Below are 26,232 nucleotides of genomic sequence, written 5' to 3' on the forward strand. Positions count from 1 at the left end.
TGTGCTCTGGCTAGTTTTATATCAACTTGATACAAGCTAGACTCATCAAGGAGAAGGAAATGCCTCTCTAAAATCTGCCTCTAGGCAAGTCTGTAGGGCATTTTCATAACTAATGATTTCTGGGGGGAGGGCCCAGCCCATTGTGGGTGGTGCCATCCCTGTGCTGGTGATCCTGGGTTCTACAAGCCATGATAAGCAAGCCAGAAAGCAGCACCCCCTCCATGGTCTCTGCATCAGCTCCCACCTCCAGGTTCCAGCCCAGTTTGAGTTCCTGTCCCAACTTCCTTTCAATGATGGACTCCAAAGTGTAAAAATAAGCCAAGTAAACCCTTGCCTTGCTGATTTTTTTTGTCTTAGTGTTTTATCACAACAATAGTAACCCCAACTAAGACGGTATGTTTTGTACTTTTGCATTGTGCCATAGGCTTCTATGGGTTACTTTCCTCGTGGCTGTGACAAAATACACAAAAAGAAGCCACTTGAAAAAGGAAGCATTCTTTTTGGCTCACAGTTTGAAAGGTACAGTTCATCCTGGAGAAATGCACGGCTTGCAACTGTGGCAGCAAGACCATGGTGCCGCAGGAATAAGGGTGCTCAGGATGGGATTGGGACTAGACTATAAGCCAGAAATCTGCATTTATGTCACTCACTTTCTCTACATAGTCCCTGCCTTCCTACAGGTCCCACAACTTCCCAGAAGAGTGCCACATGTAGCAACATGACCAAACCCATGAGCCTACTGAGGACAATTCACACTCAAACCATATCAAAGTTGTTCCATAAAACTGGAGAACTCAGAAGAAAATTGATGACTTCAACAGATCCTTTTATGAGCAATGAGACTGAAACAGCAACAGAGTCTTTCAAATAAAAAAAAAACCCCAGGGCTGTCAAATCCTATGAGATTATTCCAGAAACCAGGATAGAAAGGAATGCAAAATAATGATTCCATTATGAAATTCACTCATGTGTCTCATTGTTACTGCCCATCTTTATCCCACTGTCCTATCTTGTCCCTCTTTGTCCTCCCCATGCTCCTCTTCCCCACCAATAGCCTCCCTTCAATGTCATGTTCTCTTTTTAAAAAAACAAATCTAGATTTCACATATGAAATGTGATGTTTGTCTTTCTGAGTCTGACTTATTTCTCATAACGATCTTGAGTTCTAGTCATGTTTCTGCGAATGATAAATTTTTGTTCCAGTTATAGATGAGTAAACTACATTGTGTTTATCTGCCATTTATTTGTCATCTATCATCTGTCAATCATTCTTTGGTGGGTGTCCAACTGGATCCCATACCTTAGCTGTTACAGACAGCATCACAAAAAACACATTTGTGTGGGTATCTGTCTCATGGACTGTTGTGGCATACTAGTTTAATGTGTGTTATATTTGTTTATGCTGTAGAACATTTGTTTAATGATGCAAAGATGTGTTGTATTCTTTTAAGTTGCATTTATTTAACTCTGTAAAGCTGTCTTACTTTGCTTGTCTAAAACACCTGATTGGTCTAATAAAGAATGAATAGCCAATAACTATGCAGGAGAGGGATAGGTGGGGCTGGCTGGCAGAGAGAATAGGCAGAAGGAAAAGAGAAGAGGGAAAAAGGGAGGAGCGAGAAAAGAAGGAGAGAGGACGTTAGGGGCCACCCAGCAACACAGCCAGCTACATAGTAAGAAGTAAGGAAAGGTACATAGAATAGAGAAAGGTAAAAGCCCAAAGGCAAAAGATAGATGGGATAATTATTAAGAAAAACTGGCTAGAAATAAAACAAGCTAAGACCAGGCATTCATAAGTGAGGATCAGCCTCCATGTGTTTATTTGGGAGCTGGATGGTGGGCCCTCAAAGAGCAAAGAGTAAGAGTTTTTTAAAAAATGAAACAAAACACCACAACGGACTGACTTAGATTCCCTTCAAATGTCCCCAGGAAACATATTTGGACCATATAGTAGTTATATTTTAGTTTTATTGAGGAGCTTTCACACTCAGTTCTACAGTGACTATACTGACTTGCATTCCAGTAACTATATATGGGGTACACATTTCCCACACTGTCACCACCCCTTGTCACTTAGTTTCTTGATGATCTGGCAGCTCCTCTGGCTGAGATGAGGTGGGACCTCAGTGTAGCTTGTGTTTCTCTGATGGTGAACTTTTTTCATGGCCGTCTGTACTTCTTTTGAGAATTGCTCAACTCATTTGTCCGTCTATCATTTGGGTGATTTGGTTTAACGTTTTTAGTTTTTGTGTTCTTTATATGTTTTAGATAATGATCTATTGTCAGATGTGTAGCTGACGAGGATTTTTGCCTAGTATGTCTGTAGCAACTTTAAATAAATGAAACACATTTTCTCTGTGCCATGCATATAATGACTGTTACGGTTTGTTTTGAAATTCCATACTTAATTTGTTTTATAAATAGATGTTTTGAATATCTTCCATCCCACTAAGTACTAGCCAGGTTCAACCCTGCTTAATAGCTTGAGGCTGGCTGTGCTCAGGGTGGAATATGCTTTGAATTTCTGTGTAACCTGTTATGAAATGTTCCTCTTCTGACTTATTCTGTACTTTGACATTAAAAAAGAAAGTCTGTCTTGGCCAGGAGCCATGGACACTGGTTCTGAGCTTCCTCCTGACTCCTTCAGATCCCACTCTTGTAGATGCCCCCACTGGTCATTACTGCTGGGGCCTATCCACCCCTCACAAGGCAGCATCCTTGGTCAGGGTGCTATCAAGAGGGTTCCACCCCAATTACTTCTGGAGGGTTCTCCTTGACCCAGGGAGACTCACTCACCCAGTTAAGTATAGGCTACACAGTAAGTATCTCTGGTGGGAACAAAGGCACTTATTGATGACATGGACAGGAGCAGAAACTTACAGACCAAGCAGACTCTCCTCAAACAAACTTGATTCAGGCTTCTTGACCAGGTCTTTACCTGATCTCTGTCATCAGCTGGTCTAGTCCAGTTTGGGCAAGATTCCTGTTAAGTCAGTTCCATTAAAAGTTTTCTATTTTCAATATATATAATCAAATTGCTCACAGCCCAATTGTAATATCACCCACGCCTATTTTCTGAGGAAAGTGTGTTATGCTGGTCAAACAAGCATCTCCATAGTTTGGGACTGGAGAGATGACTCAGGGTTAAGAGTACTGGCTGCTCTTCCAGAGGACCTAGTTTGATTCCCAGCATCCATGTCAGCTCACAACTGTAACTCCAGTTCCAGGGAATCTTGCAACCTCACACAGACATACATGCAGGTAAAACACCAACACAGAATTAAGTGAGTCTTAATAAAATAATAAATCCCCCTAGCCTTGCTGTCTCCATAGTAACTGTCCATCTGCTGACTCCCAGCCATCTCCCTTGGTTACTAATTCCCACTTGTCTTTGTTCAATTTGATGTGGAGGTCAATTTTTTCACCTACGTTGGTTGAAGCAGGGTTCTGAATGAGGTCTTCTCTCCGATCTTTAACAAATGTGGATATGGGTTTTTCTTAAGGTTAAATAAAACAGTAATAGGACTGAAGAGCAATTAATATTTGGAAGCCCATTTGATTATTTTGCAAAGTGGACATTTGTTCGCCCATCACACACACCTCTCTTCCTAAGACATCCCTCCAAGTAAACATCAGACTATGGGATAAAAGATGGTACCCTGGGAACTTCAGGATGCTGCAGCTTACATCATTGGTTTCCAGTGTAAGCACAGTGGTCTGTGATGAAGACGGACAAGGGTGCTGCTCATCTTTCAAAGTTCAATTTCTTCTGCAAAATAAGCACAGTAAAAATGTCTACCTCAGGGTGCTCCGTGCCCCTTTCTCTGCTCCTTGGAGTTCTGACACAGAACCAAGGGTTACACAGTTCAAACCAAGATATTGGTTTTATTACTGGCAAAAGTCAGCTGTAGAGAGTGGATAGACCTGTGGCAGAATCAGACTCCTGTGTCTTTCTTACAACAAAGTCATTCTGCTAGCGTTACCACTGATGCCAGCCTCCACCCTTCACCTGTTCTGCTCTGATGGGCTTACCACTTGAGCACACAGAGAACACATGGATGCTGTCAGGCCCTGGGAGCCATACATGAGCCTTCCTTTGATATGCAGTGAGCATGGGTGAATGGGAGAATGGACTTAGGAGTTATGGTAGGAGTGGAGGGAGTATGGGAATGTTGTACAAAAGCTTTCCATCATGAAGCCAAGGGAGTATCTCAGGACAGCATCAGTTACCCAACGCTATCAGTAATTATTGTTAACTCACCAAGCAAAGCCGCTGTCTCCTTTATCTTGTCTTTTTGCCTGTGGCTGAGCACTTTCCTGGAAAAGCCTCAGTTTCAAAAGATGATGTCATGCTGAGATTGGAGAATTAGCATGGTTTCTCTTGCAGGACCAGCGTGTGCCCCAAGAAATGCTATTTGAGTACTGCTCAGGTGAGGGAAGCCCCTAGGGATTCCTGCAGGCTCAGAACCATGCCCTTGGGCGCAAAGACAGTCATGATGGATGGATACTTGCTTCAGTAGTCCCAGGCTCTCTGAGACCCATCCCTGCTCTCCTTTCCTGAGAGTCTGCCCTGGGGTGAGGGGGCGGGGCCTCCCAGAACTGGCAAAACCCAGCAGGCTAAAAAATAACATCAAGGCCGTGAAATTTCACACTTTTCCCCTTAAGGGGAACATAAGGAGGCAGACTGAGTGTAGATCTGAATGTGTGGTTTGCTTGGAGAGGGAAGGTGTAACCTCTGATTTGCACTGTGTGGTCCCCACTGTCCCTTGGTGGTGAGATCCCACCCAGGTGAGATTCCTGTTGTCTGCTATCCAAACCGCAAGTGTTAATGGGAAAGCTACAGAAGGCACCAGTTTGCTTTCTCAACCACAGCCTTTGCTGATTTACCATCTTAACATTAATTTAAGAAAACCAATTTTCACTCTTAAGCCTCTGAATCGATGCTTATTGGTATTTTATTGTCTGTAAGGTAGAAAGGTTGAGATATGGAAACCAAACTGCTGATCCCTTCCAGGGGTGTCTGTGCCAGGCCTAGGATAAGGCCTGGACTTAGCATATCTAACAACCATCCCCTCAGGCTGTTTGTTATTGGCCTCAGTTCTCACTTTGGGACCCTTGGTCTAACCTGCCTTCAGCGCAGACCACCAACGAAGCTCTTCTTTTCCTGTTTTCTTTTCTTTCGGAGAGTGGAGTTTCATCTAAAGTGTCCTATCCTATGGATTCAATGGATAATGCAGACAGAGGAAGGCCTAACTTAAGCATCACTGGCACCTAGACACAATGGGTGTAGGTACGAGGCAGCCCGATGAGCCCGTGGAGACACGTCCTTGGATGGGATAGAGTTAGTGAAGGTGACTATGTATAGATGAGGCCAGCTAACTCAGGTAAACGTTCCTGTACTTCCTTGTGCCTCTCTGACTTCGTATTTGATCTGAGATAAGACTGTGGAGTTCAGCTCACCCCAGTTTCCGACTTTTCCTTGAACGGTTGCCATCACAGTAGCTGCTGAGCACTGGATTGCAACCAAGACAACACTCTGCTTTTGTGAACTCTGTTAGCTCTCGATGCCCCAGGGCAGCCCCTTCCCTGTAGAGTTCCCTGTTGCCCTCTGCGAACACACACTGGGGACTTTAGGAAGCAGGAACACAGGCAGATGTCATCCATTTAACATCAGCACTGCATTTGTTTTTTGGGGGGGCGTGTCTTCTAGAATAATACTGTTCCTGGCGTGGTCTGCAAATGATGACTTGAACTGATGCTCTGTCTGTGGTGATAAAGAGTGGTAGAGGATGGTGTGAGAATCCCTAGTGCCATCTCCTGTACCTTCCTTCAACATTCTTTGTCTTCACTGGATAAGGACAAAGGGCAAAAACTAAGTAGCCCAGGATGTCATGGTTCTCAACCTGTGGCTCATGACCTCTTTGGGGATAGAATGATCTTTTCACAGGGGGTTCACCTAAGACCATCAAAAAACACAGAGAATTCCATTGCAATTCATAACAGTAGCAAAATTAAAGTTATGAGGTAGCAACAAGAATAATTTTATGGTTATAGGGGTCACCACAACCTGAAGAACTGTTTTAAAGACTAGCATTCGGAAGGTTGAGACCCACTCTTTAGAGGTATTGAGGGCAAAGAGGGCCCACCTGGGCCACCTCCAGATCAGCCATATGGTGTTCTTTGACCCAGTTCCACAGGCCCTGTTCCCCAAGAGAAGCCCCATTTTTCTAACCTAAGTGTGCGTTAGAGTGGTGGCCTGAAGCTTTGTCCTATAAGGACACCACCATAGCCTGGAAGCCTGACCATCGAGAAGGACTGTGAAGCTCACCGGCCCAGCTCAGGTGAGGAGTGGAGGAATTCACAGGGCAAGGGATGGACAGTGGGGGCAGGGCCATACCTCCAGCCCCTGAGACCTGCAGGCGCTCTGGGACAGGAAGGTGTGTGGGTTTCAAACTCTGGAGTCCCAGCCGCTTCCCTCTAGAGAGAATTTTCTGCCTTGGCTGATCTCCATTCTGCTCTGCCACCTGCCTGCCAACACAGCTGCCTAGCTTCTTGGCCTGTGGATGTGCATGTTATAAACCTCTTTTCTGCAACTCCCAGAGCTGAGCATGAGTCTGGATAGTCAGAGAACAATGCTTCCTGTACTAGCATGGAAAACCCGTGTCTGTAGCAAGCTTTCTTTTGGGCCACCAAACAACTCCCCAATCATGACACAGAGACTTAATATTAGTTATGAATGCTCAGGCTTATCTTATGCTTGTCTCAATAGCTCTTATAACTTAAGTTAACTTGTTTCTCTTCAGCTATGTTTTACCTTGGTGTCTTTAACTCTTCTTTCCGGATTTTCTACTCTGTGCCTGGCTAGCTGGTAACTGCCTAACTTCTGGCCCTGGGCTTGTCCCTCTTTCTCCCTCATTCTTTCCATTCTTCTTTCTTCTCTTTCCTCCCATAATCGCTCTGCCCACCAGCCCCACCTACCTCTCTTCTGTCGTGAGCTATTGACCATTCAGATCTTTATTAGACCAATCAGGTGCCTTAGGCAGGCAAGGTGAAGCAGCAACACATCTTCACATAATTAAACAAATGTAACACATCTTTACATCATTAACAAAGGCAAAAGAAACAAATGTAGCACATCTCTCTGGTCTCTAACCTCCCACTTTGACCCAGGCAGGTTCAACACTGCAGGCTCTGAACTAATAAGAGTCCTTGTCCCCTCTGCAGAAGTTCACAAACAGACAGGGACTATTTATGGCCTATTTATCTTCAACTGGCCATTGACATGTTATCTGACCTACTTGTGCCTCATCTATTTGAGTGAAAATGGGGGTAACAGTGGGATCTATGGCATGAGTTCTTTTGTGAAGCATCTGTGATTTAGTATGTGGAGTATGTAGGGATCACATGGTAAGATTTCAGTGAGTAATAGTTCTCTCCCAATGCCCAGTTGTAAGGACAATGGGAGAATTCAGCCATATACAAGCCAGGAAGAACAAAATACGCTGGTGCCTGGGGCTTGGACTTCCCAATCTCTAGAACTGTGAGGCACACATTACATTATTTAACTTATTCAGTTAATGACATTTTTGTTATGGCAGCCTGAACAGTAAAGATACAGGCAAAGATAAAAACTAAGACCGAACTAAAGCAAGAAAACAAACGAAAAATACCTTCAAGTTTAGATATTGTCATTTTAAACTTTTTGCATCATTTTTCCAGATTAATTTTCTTCTCTAACATAAAACACAAGACTTTCTTCTCTGTTGCATGTATTGGCATGGATGTTTAAAAAACAATGCAATCTCAGGCCAGTACATATGAAGTTGAAAATGCACTCTGGCTGCTTATTTGTGGACATTTTCTTTCAGAACATCAGAATCTATATTTATAAATCTCTTCTTTTGAAAGTGAGCTCTCTGGGCACTTCCTAGCTTCAGGCAGATTGAAGACACTCTCAGAGAAATGTGAAATGGGAGAAAGGTCAAATGGCTTTTTAACCACTGCCAGAAAGATCTAGCACATTGCAGCACTTAACGTACCCCATGGTGATTAACGTCTGAGACTATATTGAGCAAGTGCACAATTTTAAAAAGTGCATGCATTGGAGCAGGACCAAATCCCAGTGCAGGAGACCGTGACCTTTGATCCTTTGCAAAGTCGCCGTGGAGCTTGAGAGTGTGTACTTTGCTTCTTTCTTGGCACACCTCCCTCTTCCACTCCCAGCATTCCCTGTTGCCATCTCTGTTTGTATAAATGCCAGTGTGGGAGTGTGCTGACCTTCCGGGTCAGACCGCAGACCATGTTTCTCCTCACTCCAGTGTTGGTAGCGGTTGTCTGCATCTTGGTTGCATGGGTCTTTAAAAATGCTGACAGAAGCCTGGAGATAAAGAAGGAGGAGCCTCAGGTTCGCCCGTGGGTGGATGAAGACTTGAAAGATAACAGCACTGACCTCCTCCAAGAGGAAGAAGGTAACAACCCATTGTAGTACCTGAGTTTCACCCTAGACACGCTTGTGATGTGTAAACTGATATCAGGGCAACAGAAAGGAAGCAATGCAGTCAAACCTTCACTCCCGTGAAGCAGAACGATGTGTGACAAACATGGATCTACTCCCAGGCCACTTGCTGGTACCCAAAGCCATGGAGGCTTAGGTCTCTCCCAGCTCAGGTCCTCCTCTGGCAAATACAGTCTCTCTCTGGGTGGTGGTGGTTACTGTGTACAGTGGTAGTGGGCATGGCCAGGTTTTGATTAGGAATGTTGGAACTGGGAAAGTAGCATGTCTAGGGATTAGCTGCATTTTATTGTGCCCTGTGAGTTAGAGACAAGAGTGGCCTCGCTGTTCATAAAATAAAGGTCCATTAGGGAAGGAGATAAAACAAGGGAAGTGACAAACACTGTGGAACTAGTAAGTGGTGTTTAGGGAAGGCTTGGGGGCCTGTTGGGACTTTGGGAAAGGACAAAGCTGACCTGGAGGGTGAGTAGGTGTGACCAGCAGGAAGGGGGGGAAGTATGTCAGAAGAGAGGCAGACAGCCTGCACCTGTGCTCTATGCTTCGGAGAGATTCCTAGAAGAGGGGAGATGTACGGATGAGGAGGTGGGGGGGAGAGAAATGGCTATGGCTGGCACTAGAGAGACGAGATCAAAGAGTGAATCGGGGAGGGAGGCTCTCGTAGAATCTTGAACAGTCTACATTTGTGTAGTTTTCTGTCTTGCCAATCAGTTTTGTCCCACCGGCTCCCTCCCAAAATAACCACCCAAAGATTTAACGTTAATTATAAATGCCCAGCCAATGGCTTAGGCTTGTTGCTAACTAGCCCTTACAACTTAAACTATGCCATATTTACGTTCTGCCACATGGCGGAACCTTTTTCAGCATGTCATATTCACCTTGCTTCTGTCCTTGTCTCCTAGAGACTCCTCCCGACTCCGCCCTTCTTCTCCACAGCATCCTCTCAGTTCGGCTCGCCCACCTCATCTCCTTCTGCCTAGCTATTGGCCAATCAGCTCTCTATCAACAACGAGAGTAGCACACCCTCAGTGTACAGAAGGGTTATTCTGCAGCACATTTGAGACACTTTGCCTGAGCTGGGTGTGAGAAAGAGATAATCTATTTGGAAGAAGAAGCTGTTTAATTTTTAGTGAGTCTTCACTCCCCAGAGGCTACCTGGTGTGTGTGTGTGTGTGTGTGTGTGTGTGTGTCTACCTCTTATTGTCATATGCTGAAGGAACCCTACTCAGAATGTCAGTTTCACAGACATGCATCAATATGCATGTTATGTCCTGAGAAGCCTGTGGCAAGAATATTGTGAACTGAAAATGCACTTGCTGTACCTAGCCTGCCAACTGCCATGGCTTAGCTAGCCAGTAAGCACATGCAAAAGCTTGGAGTGAGGCAAACCATCTGATACAGCATCTCCCTTACAATCAAACACTGAGTCCCATGAGGTGTTTGTGACACTGTAAAGCTCAAAACTTCTAAGACCATGTAGATAAGGACCGTCTGGTCCCACTTGGGAAGCACTTCCTATAACACAGACACCTGTTCTAAGTTTTGGTGAGTCATGGAGGGCTGAAGATGCCTGAGTTACAACGGAGAGCATCAGGTTTTAGACATTGCAGAAGATAGAGGGAGTGACTCGGCGATTCTGCCATAGACAGATGAGGGAGGAGGATCCAGTTTAGGAGACAATGTGAAGGTATGCTAGATGCAAGATATCCGTGATGTTAGGCGAGAGATTCTGGCCAGATGGCACCAATTTGAGATGGCGCCCAGAGGATGGAGAACTAATGACTTCACTAAGGTTGAAGGAGAACTTGGGAGACACTCAAAGATAAGAGGAATATGGTAGAGAGATAGAGAGATGTGCCACGGGCCAAGACTCAGAAACCACAGCACACTCTCACATAGCATGATGGAGCCAGCTGGTGCCATGTCATATGTGGAGTGGACCACATCATCTTCACGGTAATACAGTGAAGTCCACATCAATCACCATTATCCCCATCACAGGGAACTGAGGCTCTAGTAGGGTATCATCTACGTAGGCAGGTAGGACTCTGGCAGTCTGTTTCCAGGATCCGGAAACAGATGTTCTCTGTGGGTAGCCTCTCACATAGAGAAGTCTCGGACAAAGGAGGCATGAAAACAGAATCTCGGAGATTTTTTTCTTCCCTTCCAAGGTCGCATTCCTGGGAGCAGTCAGAAGTTCAAGAGCAGAGAGAAGTGGCCCTGCTTGTTTTTAGAGGTCCCTGCTAGCTCTCCACTGTGAGCTCTACAGCAGTTTGCTAAGCTCCTAGGCTATACTCTCTCAGTCCTTATTCCCCAGATAGATTAGGTACCTACTGCCCCAGAGGAGGCTGCAGGATGTGTGGCCCCACAGAGCACAGCCTGGGAGAATCGCTCAGGAAAATCCCACTGCGTGTGACGGGGTCTCTTTTTTTGCCTCCGTCAGAGATAACAGCTAGCCCTGGGAAGCCTTGTGCAGCTCCTCGCTTCATAGTGCTGCATCAGGAGAGCTACCTTGGACTTGGAAGCCAGCTATGCTCCTGGGCTACCTATGGATTGTGTAAATATGACTGGGTCTTAAGGGCTGGTGGTGTCATTCAAACAGCTGCTCCTGTACGGCTTCCTCACCACAAGGTCTTCCGAATCAACTTGACATGGTTGGAAAGTGTCACAGTTGTGGAACGTGTGCGTGGACACCTGGCAATGCTCAGGGTTGTTTAGAACTGGCTGATAGCTAGGCATATGTGATGATTGACATCTAGGTACATAGGATGCCTCTCCATCACACTTATTTCCCTCTAACTCAATGCTTCTGAACCTTCCTAATGCTACAACCCTTTAATACAGTTCCTCATCTTACGGTGACCCCCCAATCACAAAATTAAAATTCATAACTGTAACTTTGCTGCTGACTGTGAGTGTACACGTGCATACATCCTGTCCTGCATGTTCATGCTGTGTCACGTGTGTCTAAGTCAGAAGACAAACTGAGGAGTTGGTCCTCTCCTCCCACCGCATGGGCCTGAGGATTGAACCATAAAGGCCTTAGAAATGGACCTGCCTCTTAGTAATCTCTCCAAACTCTGTTTCCTTCACAGTCTTGTCCCCACCCGACCAAAGTCACTATAACTCTAAAACTCATTTGTTTTTTGCTTTTCTTCAGGGTCCTAAATAAACTGGCTCTGGTTTTTTTTTCTGCTCTTCTGTTTTCTGTCTTTTGCCCTAGTTTTTTTTTTTCTGACTTGCCATCCACTTATCTTTTATTCAAGCAATTTAATCTAAATAATTCTATTGATTTCTATTTTTCATCTCTGCTATGTCACCTTTTATCCTTCCTTCAGTAATACTCTAGAGGCTTACAGAAGTCTGTCTTGTTTTGTTCTCTAAGCATAATGTCAAAGCTGTTGGTGCTTTTGAGCCTGTGAATTCTTGGAGTATCAGGGCACCTGTCTTTATTGCTAAACACCGATTTTACTAATTTTTGTTCAAGATACTCCATTCTTCCTCGTGCAGGACTGAATTGGTGAGTTACTGGGAATTTTTCCTAAAATTCTTTACACGTTGTCATTCCCTCCTGCTAGACAACTGGTGTGCTTTCAAGAGGAAACACTGAGCCAGAGAAAGGTCACACCAAAAATGTCGTAGGCCGTGGAAGACGACATGTTTGCAATCCACACTTTCCCAAAGGATGTAACTTGAGGGTTCAGCTGATTCAACCTTGATTTGATTGTCCTTCATGCCAAGGATCAGAAAATGGAAACTGGACTTGTAGGAATTGGCAGACACAAGCAGGAAAGACAGGTCTCTGCGCTCACCTCTTGAGGTCCATATTTTCCCTTCATTTTTGGCTTTGGAATTTCTTACTATGTTGTCATCTTTGACAAAGACAAAAACCACCTTATTTGGTGACCCAAATGGAAGATTGTATCAAATAATCTATTCTACCATTTAACAGAAAATTTCATTTCTTATTTTTTTTTGTAGACAAAAATCCCATTAACTTTGTATAACGGATCTAGAATTGGAAGGCTGGTCACGATCAGTGGTCAAAACTCTATAGATCTCTATTTTGTTTTTATTTTCCTTTTTTGAAAAAAATCAGTTGATTATTTTGACATCATATAACCGTATAGACTTTCCTGGAACTTTATTCCCTTCCCCCCAGTGACCTCATGACCAGGGAGGTAGCTGAATTTGCTGTGCTTCTGTCTCTTGTTTGTAGATGCTGACGAATGGCAGGAGTCGGAGGAGACTGTGGCGCACATCCCGTTCTCTCACACCCGGTACCCAGAGCAAGAGATGAAGACGAGATCTCAGGAATTCTATGAACTCCTCAACAAGAGGCGCTCCATCAGGTTTATCAGCAGCGAGCAAGTCCCAATGGAAGTCATTGCTAACGTCATCAAGGCAGCAGGTTGGTGATTTGTATGCTGAGGCTTGGAGGATGTCAGCTTCCCCGATGCCATTACAGCACTGAAGCGTCACTGAAGTCAATGTCTGCAGACACAGCAGGAGTGCTGTGCCTATTTATGAAGGCTTTCCCAGTGTCAGTGATGGCCAGAGATGTGTGGAGTTTTACTTGCTACATTTTGACTGGTTTTTTTGGGGGGGGGAACGGGTTGGAGGGGATGTGATTTCAGTTGAAAACTTTTGAAGTCCATTCATTGTATGAACTTCTGTTTAAAACTAAAAATTCTGAATGGTTAGTACACATTGCAGAAGAAACATGTCTCCCCTCATTGAAGCAGGCCGCTTTCTTCCCACTCAATTCACATTGATGTGTTTACCTTCCAGGAAACAAACTTCGTGTCTTTCTAGTACAGTGATTGGCTGAACTAAGAGAATAGCAAGCTTTCCTTCGGTGGACTTGCAAAGTGAACTGAATCCAGCTAAATTCACTTTAAATGTAAATTCGTATCTCCACTGAGGGGAGAACTACACACTCCTCTGTGACTGTCCCTGCTGTTGTCCTCCTCCTATCTAAGCCAGATCTAAGTCCATGTGTGGCACTTGTTGCATACACACTGGCACCCGTCTCTAATCCAGAAGGCATTGAGAATATTTTACCTCAGCCAAGAACACAAATGCCTTAGATAGTTGTATCCTTTATCTAAGGCACAACAATCACTAATCCCCACCGTGTGTGTTTAAATTAAGGTAAAGTTCTCTTCTTCCTCCTCTTCCTCTGCCTGTTCCCCCTCCCATGGCAGTGGTTCTAAACCTTCTTCGTGCTGCGACCTTTCAATACAGTTCCGCATGTTGTAGTGACCCCCAACCATAAAATTATTTCATTGCTATTTCAGAAGTGCAGGTTTGCTACTGCCATGAATTGTAATGTAAATATCTGATGTGTGACCCCTGTGAGGGTCTCCACCCACAGGTTGAGAATCACTGTTCTTTTTGACACAAGGTCTTAGCTGAACATGTGATCCTCCTGCCTCAGTCTCCCAAGCGCTGGATGGGATTACGGGTGCACATACCACCACAATCCCTGGTATTGTATTTCCTCTTAATGAACAGTTTTCCGATTGTCTTCAGTCTTACCCTGATTTTACTTTAATGGGCAATAGGAACAGCTCCAAGTGGGGCCCACACTGAGCCCTGGACCTTCGTGGTGGTGAAGGACCCAGACGTGAAGCATAAGATCCGAGAGATCATCGAGGAGGAGGAAGAGATAAATTACAAGAGGAGGATGGGAGACCGATGGGTCACAGACCTGAAGAAACTGAGGTACAGGGCTGATGGAATTGGAATGCTTGGTTTGACCATTAAAGTACGAAATTACCCCCTGCAGGCCCTGGGTCTGTGGGATTTAAAATTGTTTTGATTAATTTTCTTATTTTGGTGCTGTATTGACTTCATATTAATATGGCTCCGTGTGGTATTTGAGTAGATTCCTGCAGGCTGTGTGGATCAAGTCTCACCATGTTTCTGTTGTGTTTTGTTTCTTCACTTTATTTTAAAGTGGTTGGAAAAAGTCAGACCTGGTCTCTGCAAAATCTGTGACCCAAATAATTGTTTCTCTTAATTAGCTTTAAAACGTTTGAAGTTTGATTTTATATTTTAAGCTGTGATTATGCACGTGTATGTGCATATGTGGGGGGTATGTATATTCCCGTAGCAGTCAGAGCTATCAGATCCCCTGGAGCTGGAGTTACAGGCGCTTAAGAGCTGCCTCATGGGGTCAACTGTAACCTGAACTTAGGTCCCCTAGAGTAGCAGAAAGAGCTCTTAACTTCCCAGTCGTCTCTCTAGCCCAGAGACAATCTCTTCTTATCGAAAACTGAAGAATTACTTCACTTTCCACCAGTCTGGAACATAAGACTGTGACATGCTTTTCAAGCTCGTGAATGGAGAAAAGTGTGCTTTGTTTGAATTAAAGGCAAGCTTAGTAGATCTGTGCAATCACATAGAAGTTAGGACTGGGGGAATCTTCCCTGAAAAAGAAAACGGAGTGGAAATCAGGGTGATGGGGGCCAAGGCGGGTGGGGTTTGGCTCTCACCTCTCAGAAGGTCCTAAGGAAGGCAAACTCTAGTCTCAGCTCTGGGAGTGCAGAGAGGACTAATCCACCATCTCCCCAAGTTCTATCACCTGCCGCCTGACACCCCACAGCGACAGGTGACTAAGAAGAATGGTGAGCCTCAAGCTTGGAGATGAGGTGAGACTTCTGGCCCAGGAATGAGAGCAAGAGCAAGGCGACATGAATCTCTTGGCCCCGCTATTACTGAGAGAGGACGATTTTCTCTAAGATGCTTATTCAGTGTCGGAACTGATATATTATGTATGGAGTGCATGCCTTTACACCATGTTCTCAGATAAGTGTGAGGCATTACCAATGAAACTATAATTCTTACAGTGTATTCCTGGGAAGAAATGGTATACTAAATACAAAAATATTTTTGAGTGATCAACTTGCCTTAAATGTAACCATGCTGCTTAATCTTCCTCAAATCTTTTAAAATTTTGTATCATTTACCTCTGCTGTATACCTATTTTATACACTTTCATAGTTTAGTCAGGTCTGGAGAAAGGACTAGGTGGTTAAGAGCAGTCGCTGCTCTTACGGATTTCCTGAGTTTGGCTCCCAGCACCCACACGACAGCTCTCAGTGGTCTGTAACTCTGGTCCTGGGGGATCCAGTGTCCTCTTTTGGCTTCTCTGGGCACCAGGTGTGCACATGATATATATCCTTTCAAAACACTCATACCCATAGAATAAAAATAGGTAAATATTTTTAAACTAATTTTGATCATTATGAACATGATCATAATCTCAAATCATGAAACTGTCAAAAACATAATACAATTACGTAGCAGAATGCAGCCAGGCCACTTGGCAGCCTTCAGCTCACTCATGCGCAGTAGAGATTTTACAGTCGCTGGGCCTGGCCATGGCCTGAAGGCAGTGTGTGTTGTCAGTGACTACTGAATGCTAGAAATGCAGTGAGTGCAGACAGTGATTAAACAGAATCTTCTTCTATCAGCATTTCTGTGACTTCCGAGTGGGATGCTTGTTTTAGTAAAAGTCATTTCCATGCTAACTTACTTCACCCTTGCGATGGCCATGCGAGATGGGAACCGATGAGCAGGTTTTACAGACAAGGCAGGGAGAAGGTAGCCAGCTACTCTGCTCCAGAGTTGATCTGAATGATTAACGTTCTCCCTCTCTGCGAGGAGGGCAAAGTGCTAACCACCAGGGCTAAGGTGGATGAATGGGAGAGAAAATCCTTGGAAGCTATGGCTTGAGATCAGCAGAGGACCTGTACGTTTCTCTGTGTTAATAAATGGTGAAGTGTAACTAGGCTAAACCACTAACTGAACTGTGACCACCTCCTGATAATTAGTTACGTGTGGAAAAGGAAGCAGTTTGGAACAGACGCTGCTTTCAGACCTACAGCTCTCTTTTCAGCATCTGTTCTAGAATGAAATTTCAGCATAGAGGTGAGGACAGGGTAATGGAATCAAGGGAGATACATTTGGAGTTGGAGAACAAAATTTTCAGGTTATCACTGATGCCCACATGGATGGCCACTGGCTCCCCCAGGAGCCTCCGCCTCTTCCCACGGGGAGGGTCCTCCCTGGTCTGTCATCTGCTCGTTCCCGTGGCCACCACTGCTGTCTCCTCCACGCGCTCCTTTCCTTGTTCTGTTAGTAACCCCTACCTTCTTGTCCGGTTCTCCCCAGCTTTCATTACCCTCCTGCCTGGGCCGTGGCCGTGGCCAAGCACATGGCTCCCCTCTCTCTACGCTGACTTCATAGTTGACACTCGAAATATCACCCTTGGGGATACCACTCTCACTCACACAACCCACGTTTCTCGAGTGGATCTGATCACGTGACACGATCACATGACACTTTTGCTCAGCAGCACAGGGCAAACCCTCTCATCACCTACCAAGTGAGTGTCAGGACCCTGCAAAATCTGCACGTACCTATCAGTCCACCCATGTCCCGGCAGGCCCTCCAACCCAAGGCTCCAGGAAGCTTCCTGGCCTACCACACATCCTCTTTCTTTACTGGCTGTACTCATCCATCCAGTCCGCCTGGGGCACTTTCTCCAACTCTCCTTCTTCATCGTCATTAACAACCGAGGTTTATTTTTGTGGCTTCCTATGTTCTTTCCCAAATCGACACTTTGCTTTCCGAGTTATCTAAGGTTTTAGTAGCACCCAGCTGGCTTCACTTTGCAGAGTAACAGCTTGGTGATCTAAGGCTGTGGGATCTTCGTCTCCTTCAACATTTTGCATGCTTTGCCAAGCTGGCCACACACTAACATATGCTTATCAACTTCGTTAACCTTACAGAAAAAAGATGAATGTGGCAAAAAAAATTTTAAATCCAGTCTTTTTCAGTTTAAATAGAAAAGACAAGTAAATGTGTATTTAAGAATTGCAGGCCAGGCCATGGTAGCACATACCTTTAATCCCAGCACTCAGGAAGCAGAGGCAGGTGGATCTCTGTGAGTCTGAGGCCAGCTTGACCTACAGAACTACTTCTAGGGCAGTCAGAGCTGTTACACAGAGAAACCCTATCTCAGAAAAAAATTGTAGGTAGTTTTTAATTTTTAAAAATGGAATGAAAACCCAAAAAGTTCAGAGTAAACATTTTCCTGACTATTCTCTCTACCCCATCCACCCCTCCAGAACCAATTGGATTAAGGAGTACCTGGACACAGCCCCCGTTCTGATTCTCATTTTCAAACAAGTCCACGGTTTTGCTGCAAATGGAAAGAAAAAAGTCCACTACTACAACGAGATCAGCGTGTCCATTGCCTGTGGCATCCTGCTGGCTGCCCTGCAGGTATGTCGCCCTCCCACAGGCCCAAGGGAGACAAGACACGGGACCCAAGCGGCTTTAACACAGTGGTCTTCAGTCTTCCCAATACTGCAACCCTTTTAACACAGTTCCTCACGTTGTGGTGAACCCAACCGTAAAGTTACTTCTGTTGGCACTTCATATCTGTAATTTGCTACTGTTATGAATCATAACACAAATATCTGTGTTTTCCAATGGTCTTTCGGCGGGGAGGGTCACAACCCACAGGTTGAGAATAATTGTTTCAGTCCAGGTTCCAACTAGAAGTCATCTGGGAATTGTTTACTTAAAGCTGAGTTCCTAGGAAAGGTAACTGGCAACAAACCCTGGAAACCTGGATTGGTAGGTATCTGCAAGCTTAAAGTCTCCCTGGAAATTCACTTGTCGTCTCTTAGGGTCAGAAATGCTGCATCTTCCATGAATAGCATATAGATTGGGGGATTGAGAAGTCATAAGAAAGGAAAGCCAGAGCTGGAAAGCTCAGAGACACACATCCCTCATACGCATACTGCCCCCTTCCAGGCAGTGACTAAGCAGCCAGCAGCACCTGCCTTGAGAGGTTCACTGTGCTATGATGCCTCAGAAAGATGGCTGCATGCCTACAAACTTCTTTTCCACAGAGGCACAAGGGCAAGGCAGATGTGAAATGGAGCAGGGCCGAGTTCTGCATCTCAAACCCTGTGACATCTGTGGGAGACACTGGGATTAGATCGCTCCTGAACAGTTCACTTGAGGGAGACTCAGGTGAGGGACGAGGGAGAGATGCTAAACATACAAATTAACGCAGCAAACAGTATTTTAAGACAGAGTGGTCCTGCTTTGAAGGAAGGGTCAATTTCATATAGACAAGGTTCCTCGTCACCTCTGAGAAAGACATAGCTTGTGTCTAACTCCTTACATTCGGCTGTTGCTGCTTCTAAAACCACCCTGAAGAGCCTGGCTTTTGCTTTCCCTCCAGACGCTGTAGGCAGCTAAATGAAGGTGTCTTGGGACAGTGTCAGGCCGTAGGGCACTGTCGTTGCTTTAGGCACTGGGAGAAGCAGGGTGAGCCTGGTGCTAGCCTCTTTCCTACAGTGCCCTTGGTCTCTGAAAGGGGTTGGCCAGACTAGCTTTCCTGCTGAGCTTGTTGCTTCCTAGTTTCCCAGAATTCTAAGGTAGTTTACCACTGAGGGAATAGAGAAAATGTTCCTGGAACCTGGTCGCCAGCCTGGCAACTCAGTGGGCTGGCATGGCCACACATGAAGTCAGAGGCAGCTCCTGGCTCAGGCTTCAAGGTGGCCGGCCAGGTGACTGGGGAAGCATGGGTAGGAGGGGGAGCAGCCGGGGAGGGGCCTAGAGGGCACTGTGTGTTTGTACAGATGTCTGTCTCTATTCCCCAGCACCTGCCATCATGGCTTGGCTTTTATTATTTTATGAACTCTGTGAGGTTGAACCCAGGTCCTCAGGCTTGCAAGGCAAGTACTTCACTAATGGTGATCTCCTAAGACACTATATGCTTTTTAATGGATGAAGGTATGGGACAATGTGTGTTCAACCTCAGGAGAGCCCATAGCAATTCACTCCAGACCCCTGTAAATACATGGGTGTGGATGTTACTACTATGACTATTAATAAAGAGTCATAGTCAGCTGGGTAACTGGGATTCTGGAAAGAACATCTATCAGGAAACTTATAGTGGACCAGGCTGTGGACAGCGTTGTCAGGCTGCTGTTGCTGTTATGGTTGGATACACGGTGCAGACTAGATCCTACTCTTATCCTTGTCATGCTTTCAGGACAGTCATATTCTCCAAAGTTATTTCCATAAAACACAGCCGTTCCTATTGCTCAGGCATCACTGGAAAACAAGATGGTTTTCTTCCAGATGTTTCCTGATGCTTGTCTGAAGAGGCAGCGGGTGGAAAAGCACAGGCAGGGTTCACGATGCCCTACCCGAGCCTTGTTGCCACCCAGCTTCAGCAAGAAGTCAGATGAACGGGAGTAGTGGAGAAGATGAGAGTGGCCCAGGGCTGGAGAAAGAGCTGTGGCTTCACCTGACATGAAAATGCTCGTTTGCTCTCTCTTGTTTCAGAATGCAGGGCTAGTGACGGTCACCACCACGCCCCTCAACTGTGGTTCTCGCCTGAGGCTGCTCCTGGGACGCCCCTCACATGAAAAGCTGCTGATGCTGCTCCCGGTGGGCTACCCAAGCAGAGAGGCCACAGTGCCTGACCTCAAGCGGAAAGCTCTGGACCAGATCATGGTGACAGTATAGGGAGCCAGCTTGTGCTGGAAGGACACTTGCTTCTCCCCACGGGGTCTGCTGGCTCCTCTTGCTCTCTGAGTCAGGCCTCCTCTGCAGATAGGTGCACAGGGAAGGCACTTCTTAGGTCATGATATCTTCCTACACTCTAGAACTTTCTGTCCAGTAAGTATTGTTTTGGATGAAGCGTTTTAGTGGACATATGAAGCAAGAGGTCAAAAGGCATGTACTCCTCTACAAAAACATAGGTGATCTTTTTCATTTATTTTAAAAATTCATATACTGAAGTCACATTTGAAAGTTTACTATAGCTTGAAGAGCTACCTCCACAATGATTTCTAATTTAAATGTTAACTGATCAAGCGGTCTTCTGACCCTCTGCTTCCTGGTGGCTTCGGGACTATGAATGTGCTATTGAGACCTGTTCTACCATTAAACTTCCTGGAAATCCAATCTTGAATGAATAACCATTAAAGTCACTAAATTATGGTACTCACGGAACCAGGGGGGTCATGTCTACAAGCCACGATCTATCTGACAGTTATCTGAACATGATGAACTGCATGGCTTATATAGCACACCTGGTGGTTAAATATTCTTGGATTATGAAACAAATTATTTAACCAGTTGTGGCTTAAAATTGCCCATGGTAAAGGAGTTGGCAACCACCATAAAGCAATCTCAGCTTTCCAGAGACACCGTTGACCACACACAGCATCTCCTTCCTGCATGTTCTTATGAAGAACACTCACCTGTTCTTCAGGTAACAGCAATACTCTTTGGGACTTCCCTGGCCACTGGTGTCCAGCTGGACCTACCAGACCTGCTCAGTCACCCATCCCCACCACCCCTCGGCCCTCCCAGGGGCCTGGTGTACTTGTCTTTATTGTTGTTGTTTGGGCAGTTCTCCATCCAGCTAGTCTGCTTACCTCTGTCACTGCCACGACATCTTCCTCCTCCTCCCCACTTTCCTCTTCTTTTTGTCCTTTTCCCCTGCTGTTTCTCCTTTTCTTCTGTGTAGCTCAGCTGGATCATTAATGAGAGAAAGCTGGGGAGAAGGATGGCCTTTCTGTGCTCTGAAATAGAATTAGACTAAAGGAACCAACACCTGCAGCCTTGCGGTCCTTTGATATAGCGACAAGTTCCCGACATCTACACACACCCTCAGTTTTCTCTGCCTGTACTTTCCCTCCCCTCACTTGTGACAAGTAAGTGTCCCCGGGGCTTTACTGAAATGAGGTTTCTTTCAATGCTATGGTGACTTTAATAGAGTCTCGTGGATGGGGATGGGAACCAATTGATGTCCATCTTATTGTTGGTTGTACTGGACAAAGTTTCTCTGAGTTCCAAGTATAGATTAATAAACATACTTTGTTGTCACTGTATAAATAAGCACACACACCACCTTTTTTCTAAGGTCTGGAAATGGAGCTTAACATTTTCTTTGGTGCTATTTTCATCTACTGAGCAGAACTGAGGTGCAAAAAGGACTTTGTCCCCTTTGTAGGATCCCTCCCGGCCCCCACTCAGGGGAGCTGGGCATGAGATGAGGAAGGAACAGAGTCCTCAGTGTGACTGAACAAGTATAAAGCCACCAGAGAAGATGAAGGAAAGCCAAGGTTCCACAGGAGTGGAATGAGGGAGTCCTCAAGCAAACAGCATCACGGGGAGCTAGCTGGTCATTCTCCTATTCTTGTCCCTAAAGATACATGATCCTGGTTTCTCGTGTTCAACAAAAGCACAAAGATATAGCTTTGGAAAGGGCTTTGGCAGATGTCTTTTGGGGAATTTGGGACATTGTAATAGTGGTGGTGGTGGGTAGTGGTGGTGATGGCCATGATGGTAGTAGTGGATAGTGGTGGTGGTGATGGTGGTGATGGTAGTGGATAGTGGTGGTTGTGGTGGTGGTGGTGGTGGTGGTGGTGGTGATGGTTACTAGCAAGGGAGCTCTGTGGTTTTGGTGTTGATAGATAGCACATGCGTGACACATGACAAAGTACACAGGGACCAAGCACCACACATACATCTTATTGCAAAGACAAGAAGGAGCTTGTGGTACTTATGGGAGGAGTGGGGTAGAGCAAGCCTTGCTGTTCTCTTCCAAAGATAGGTAGAACATATACATTGTTCTGGTTAAATTTCCATCTCAGAAGCACTGCGGACAGTCACTTTCCTGTTTCTTAGTTGCTCCTTTTGGAAGGGAAAGTGTTTTCTCTGATGAGTGAAGTTGGGAGAGATGGATATTGCACATGCCCAAATACCAATGTGTACCTCACCTCAAGTCACATGACTTTCTGGTTATTCACCAGAAAGATGGTTCACCAACTGATGTCTGTGAAGATTTGAGTTTTTGAAGAGCATTCAAATAGATGAGCTATTTTTAAAACATTTTAAATTTTTCAAGGAATACTTCTAACTGGAAGAAATATGGTTATCAGTGGATATTTTGCCTGAGAGAGACAAGAAACATAATGGCAATTTTCCAGCCACCTACACAGCACACATTATTATTTGGGGTGAAATACAGTTATGAAATACAACATTACCAATCTGCACAGAAGTACAAAAGGTGAGAGATTAGAACAAAGTGGCACCAGCTCTGCCCCCATGGGACCTCCCCCTCCCCCACTAAAGCAAAGCAGAGTGGAGAGAGCAGCTGACATCTTCTGGGTGGCCTCAGCTCACGTGCAGAACGTGCTAGGGAGACTCAAGAGGGGACAGCGTCCAAGCGGCAGTGCGGCCAAGTTAAACAGAGTGGAGCTGACGGAATGTGAAACGCCATAACCCCACTCTGAGGAGTTTCTAAAAAGTCACATGACCTGAGAACTGTGGCTCAGCATCAAATGCAGCGGCTTTGGAGCGTCGTTAGAGCGACCTGGAAATATCTGAGCAGCGTCTGCAGAGAGCTGGAGCCTCTGAGGTCATGCAGAACTTCCAGTCTGGAACATGAGGCTGGAGGCTGTTGCGGTAGTGGTGGGCAGCAGTGGTGGTGGTGGTTTTGGTTGGGTTGTGGCTTTGACAGAGAGGTATAAGGAAACCTGACATGGGTCATCAACACTATTTGAACGGATGCTTTATAACTTTATCAGAATTAGCAGAGATGTTTAGGGAGACGACCATTCCAAGGCATGGCAGTACACACCTGTAATCCCAGCTACTAAACAGGCTGAGGCAGGAGGATCCTTAGGTTTGAGGCCAATCTAGGCAACAGTGAGACACCCTCCCAAAAATAAATTAAAAAGTACATGAGAATGGCAGAATTAGATGTAAGCTATCATGCTAATTATTTGAAATGCTAAAAATTCAAATATAATGCAGTAATACAAAGAGTTGGGAAATTGGAAAACGATTTTATTTTGTTTGGTGGTGTATGTGTATGTGAGTGTGTATGTATGTGTGTGTGTGTCTGTCTGTGTGTGTCTATGTGTGTCTGTGTGTGTGTAAATATTGGTAGCTTCAGAGTTCAGTAGAGGTCATTTGGCCCCAGGAGCTGGAGTTACAGGTAGTTGTGAGCCACCTGACATGAGTGCTGGGACCTTGGCTTCTCTGGGAAAGCAACAAGTACTTTTAATTGCTGAGCCATGTCTCTAGCCCTAAGGAGTTGAACATTTCTTTCTATTTTTTATTTAAATTAGAAACAAGCTTTTTTTACATGTCAATCCCAGTTCTCTCTCCTTCCCCTCCTCCCCTGCCCCCGCTAATTCCCTATCCCATCCCCTTTCTGCTCCCCAAGGAGGGTGAGGCCTTCCATGGGGGATCTTCAAAGTCTGTCATATCATTTGGAGCAGGGCCTAGACCCTCCTCCATGTGTCTAGACTGAGGAAATATCCCTCTATGTGGAACGGGCTGATCCACTACCAGAGGCCCCATAGATTGCCGAGGCCTCCTCACTGACACTCATGTTCAGGGGGGTCTAGGTCAGTCCTATGCTGGCTTCCCAGCTATCTGTTTGGGGTCTGTAAGCTCCTCATTGTTCAGGTCAGCTGTTTCTGTGGCTTTCACCAGCCTTGTTTTGACCCCTGGAGTTGAAAATTTTTAGGAGACTCAAGACTTAACAAAAATTTTCTTGTCCAGTTTGAGTTAGTGAAGTGTTTACCTAAGTTACTCTTCCTGAAGGAGATTAATTTTATTTAAAATCTATATATATTAATAATATGTGTATCGATTTTAATTTATATTGTGCTGCTATAACAAAATATCAAAGATGGGGTCATCTATAAACAAGAAAAGTTTCTTTGACTCAAATTTCTGCAGGCCAGGCGTGTTTTGTGGGAGATTTTGTGTGTAGTGACATAGCTAAGACATCGCAGATGGGAGTCTCAAAACCCTTTTTATACTTAGCATTATTCATTTCACAGGGGTATAGCCTCGCCTCTATACACTTCGCATCATGCCTTGTCTCCCAGCATGATTAACTAAGTATAGTTAGGGGTTGTTTAAGGCTAAAGCGTGGTCAAAAAGTAACCAACAATCCAACTTCAGTGGCTTACACAAGCAGGGGATCCCTTTTCCCTCATCGTGCTTGGAGGAAGACATTCAGAACCAAATCTACCAGGAATAGCCTTTGGAGGTTCTCTTTCCCTTGTCTGATAACCACAGAGACTGCCATGGCCTCAACCATCATAACCAAGCTCAATTCTGGCAGCATGATAAGTTTTCAAAAACACCGTGTGCACACTGAATGTATGCAGAAAAATCAGTCTATTATCCATCTTCCTATCTATTGGATCACAAAATTTCAAATGAAACAGACAAAAGGGATCTAGGAATAGGGACCTGTATTTAACAGTAGCTGCAAGGGATTCTGATATCCAGGCAAGGAGGAAAACATGGACAACAATCTCTAGTGGACACACCTGTCCTCGGATGGTCTAGACCATGCATAAGCCACAGGCATGTTTACCTAGTGTACCTCAAGCCTTGGACCTTGCTCCTAGACCCCACACTCTCATAGCAGACTGCTTTCCACACCCCTTCCCCTAGACATCTTTCAGTCATCAGTTTCCCTTGTTCAAAGTAGTACTTGTAAGTCCTCCTCCCTTCCCCGGACTATCGGTTCACACTCCTTTTCTTGGTGTCCCAGTTTAGAAAGCGTCTTGAATTCCAATCATTCTCTCACCCCTCAACATCCAAACCCATTAGTAAACCTTACTGCTTCTACCTCCAAATGTTGTTCATGGCAAAGAAGTGTGAAGAAGCAAGGTCACTCACACGCTGCTGTGAAAAATAAAGTCTTTGCTCTGGCCCAGGAGTCTTAATGTCTGTTTCTAGTATGCACAGTATCCAGTATGGAGGCAGGCTCCCTTGTGAACGAGAGAGAGAGAGAGAGAGAGAGAGAGAGAGAGAGAGAGAGAGAGAGAGAGAGAGAGAGAGAGTGTGTGTGTGTGTGTGTGTGTGTGTGTGTGTGTGTGTAACTCTCAACCCCACGACAGAACCCTGCACTAGACACTCTCTCTGTCTCAAAGGCTCCTGTTCTAGACATTGTTGCAGCTAGCGGCTTCCTATCAGCAATGTTTTCAGCTCAATTGTGACCTCTTGGTAACTGTTTGACTACTCAGTTCTTCAGTGTTAAGTCAGCTGTCTGTCACTCAGATACCTGTGGTAACTGACTTCATCGTGGACTCCCATTATCCAGCCATTGTCTACAGGCATCTACTAGCACTCTAGGAGGATGCAGAGTGCTTTCCTCATGGTTGAGAAGGAAAAATGATAAAGAAAAGGTGTTCCACTAGTCCCTTCAAGGGGACATCCTCAATGACTCGAAGACCTTCTTGTCATTAGCTAAGGGTCCCACTGCCTCTCCATAGCTCATTTGTGGGGAATCAAGACTTTAAAATATGAACCTTAAATAAGTTTGTCTCTAGATCTCATTTCTGGCAATGGGTTTGTTACATGCCTGTATGTTGAATGCCTGAACAAATAGGGTGCTGTGAGTTATCTAAGGTAAGCGTTATCAACCTGTGGGTTGTGACCTTTGGGGGGGTGTTGAATGACCCTTGTGTGCACATTGAGTTACATATCAATTCTACAAATCAGATATTTATATTACATTTCATAACAGTAGCAAAATCACAGTTATGAAGTAGCAACAAAAATAATTTTAGTTTTGGGGGTCACCACAACATGAGGAACTGTTTTAAAGGGTCACAGCATTAGGAAAATTGAGAACC

The 26,232-nt window shown here is 45.1% G+C and overlaps 1 protein-coding gene across 1 annotated transcript; it reads left to right on the forward strand.

Moving 5' to 3' along the window:
• The first annotated feature begins 8,260 nt into the window (after positions 1-8,260).
• Iyd (iodotyrosine deiodinase) lies at positions 8,261-21,447 on the forward strand. The gene is made up of 5 exons (XM_005065883.4): positions 8,261-8,468; positions 12,729-12,920; positions 14,077-14,236; positions 17,650-17,806; positions 19,892-21,447. Exons 1-5 carry the CDS (start codon positions 8,300-8,302, stop codon positions 20,072-20,074), a joined length of 861 nt encoding a protein of 286 aa, XP_005065940.1. The 5' UTR covers positions 8,261-8,299; the 3' UTR covers positions 20,075-21,447.
• Positions 21,448-26,232: the final 4,785 nt, after the last annotated feature.

This window comes from Mesocricetus auratus, unplaced genomic scaffold (assembly GCF_017639785.1).
Source record: "Mesocricetus auratus isolate SY011 unplaced genomic scaffold, BCM_Maur_2.0 Super-Scaffold_100018, whole genome shotgun sequence".
Classification (NCBI taxonomy): Eukaryota; Metazoa; Chordata; class Mammalia; order Rodentia; family Cricetidae; genus Mesocricetus; species Mesocricetus auratus.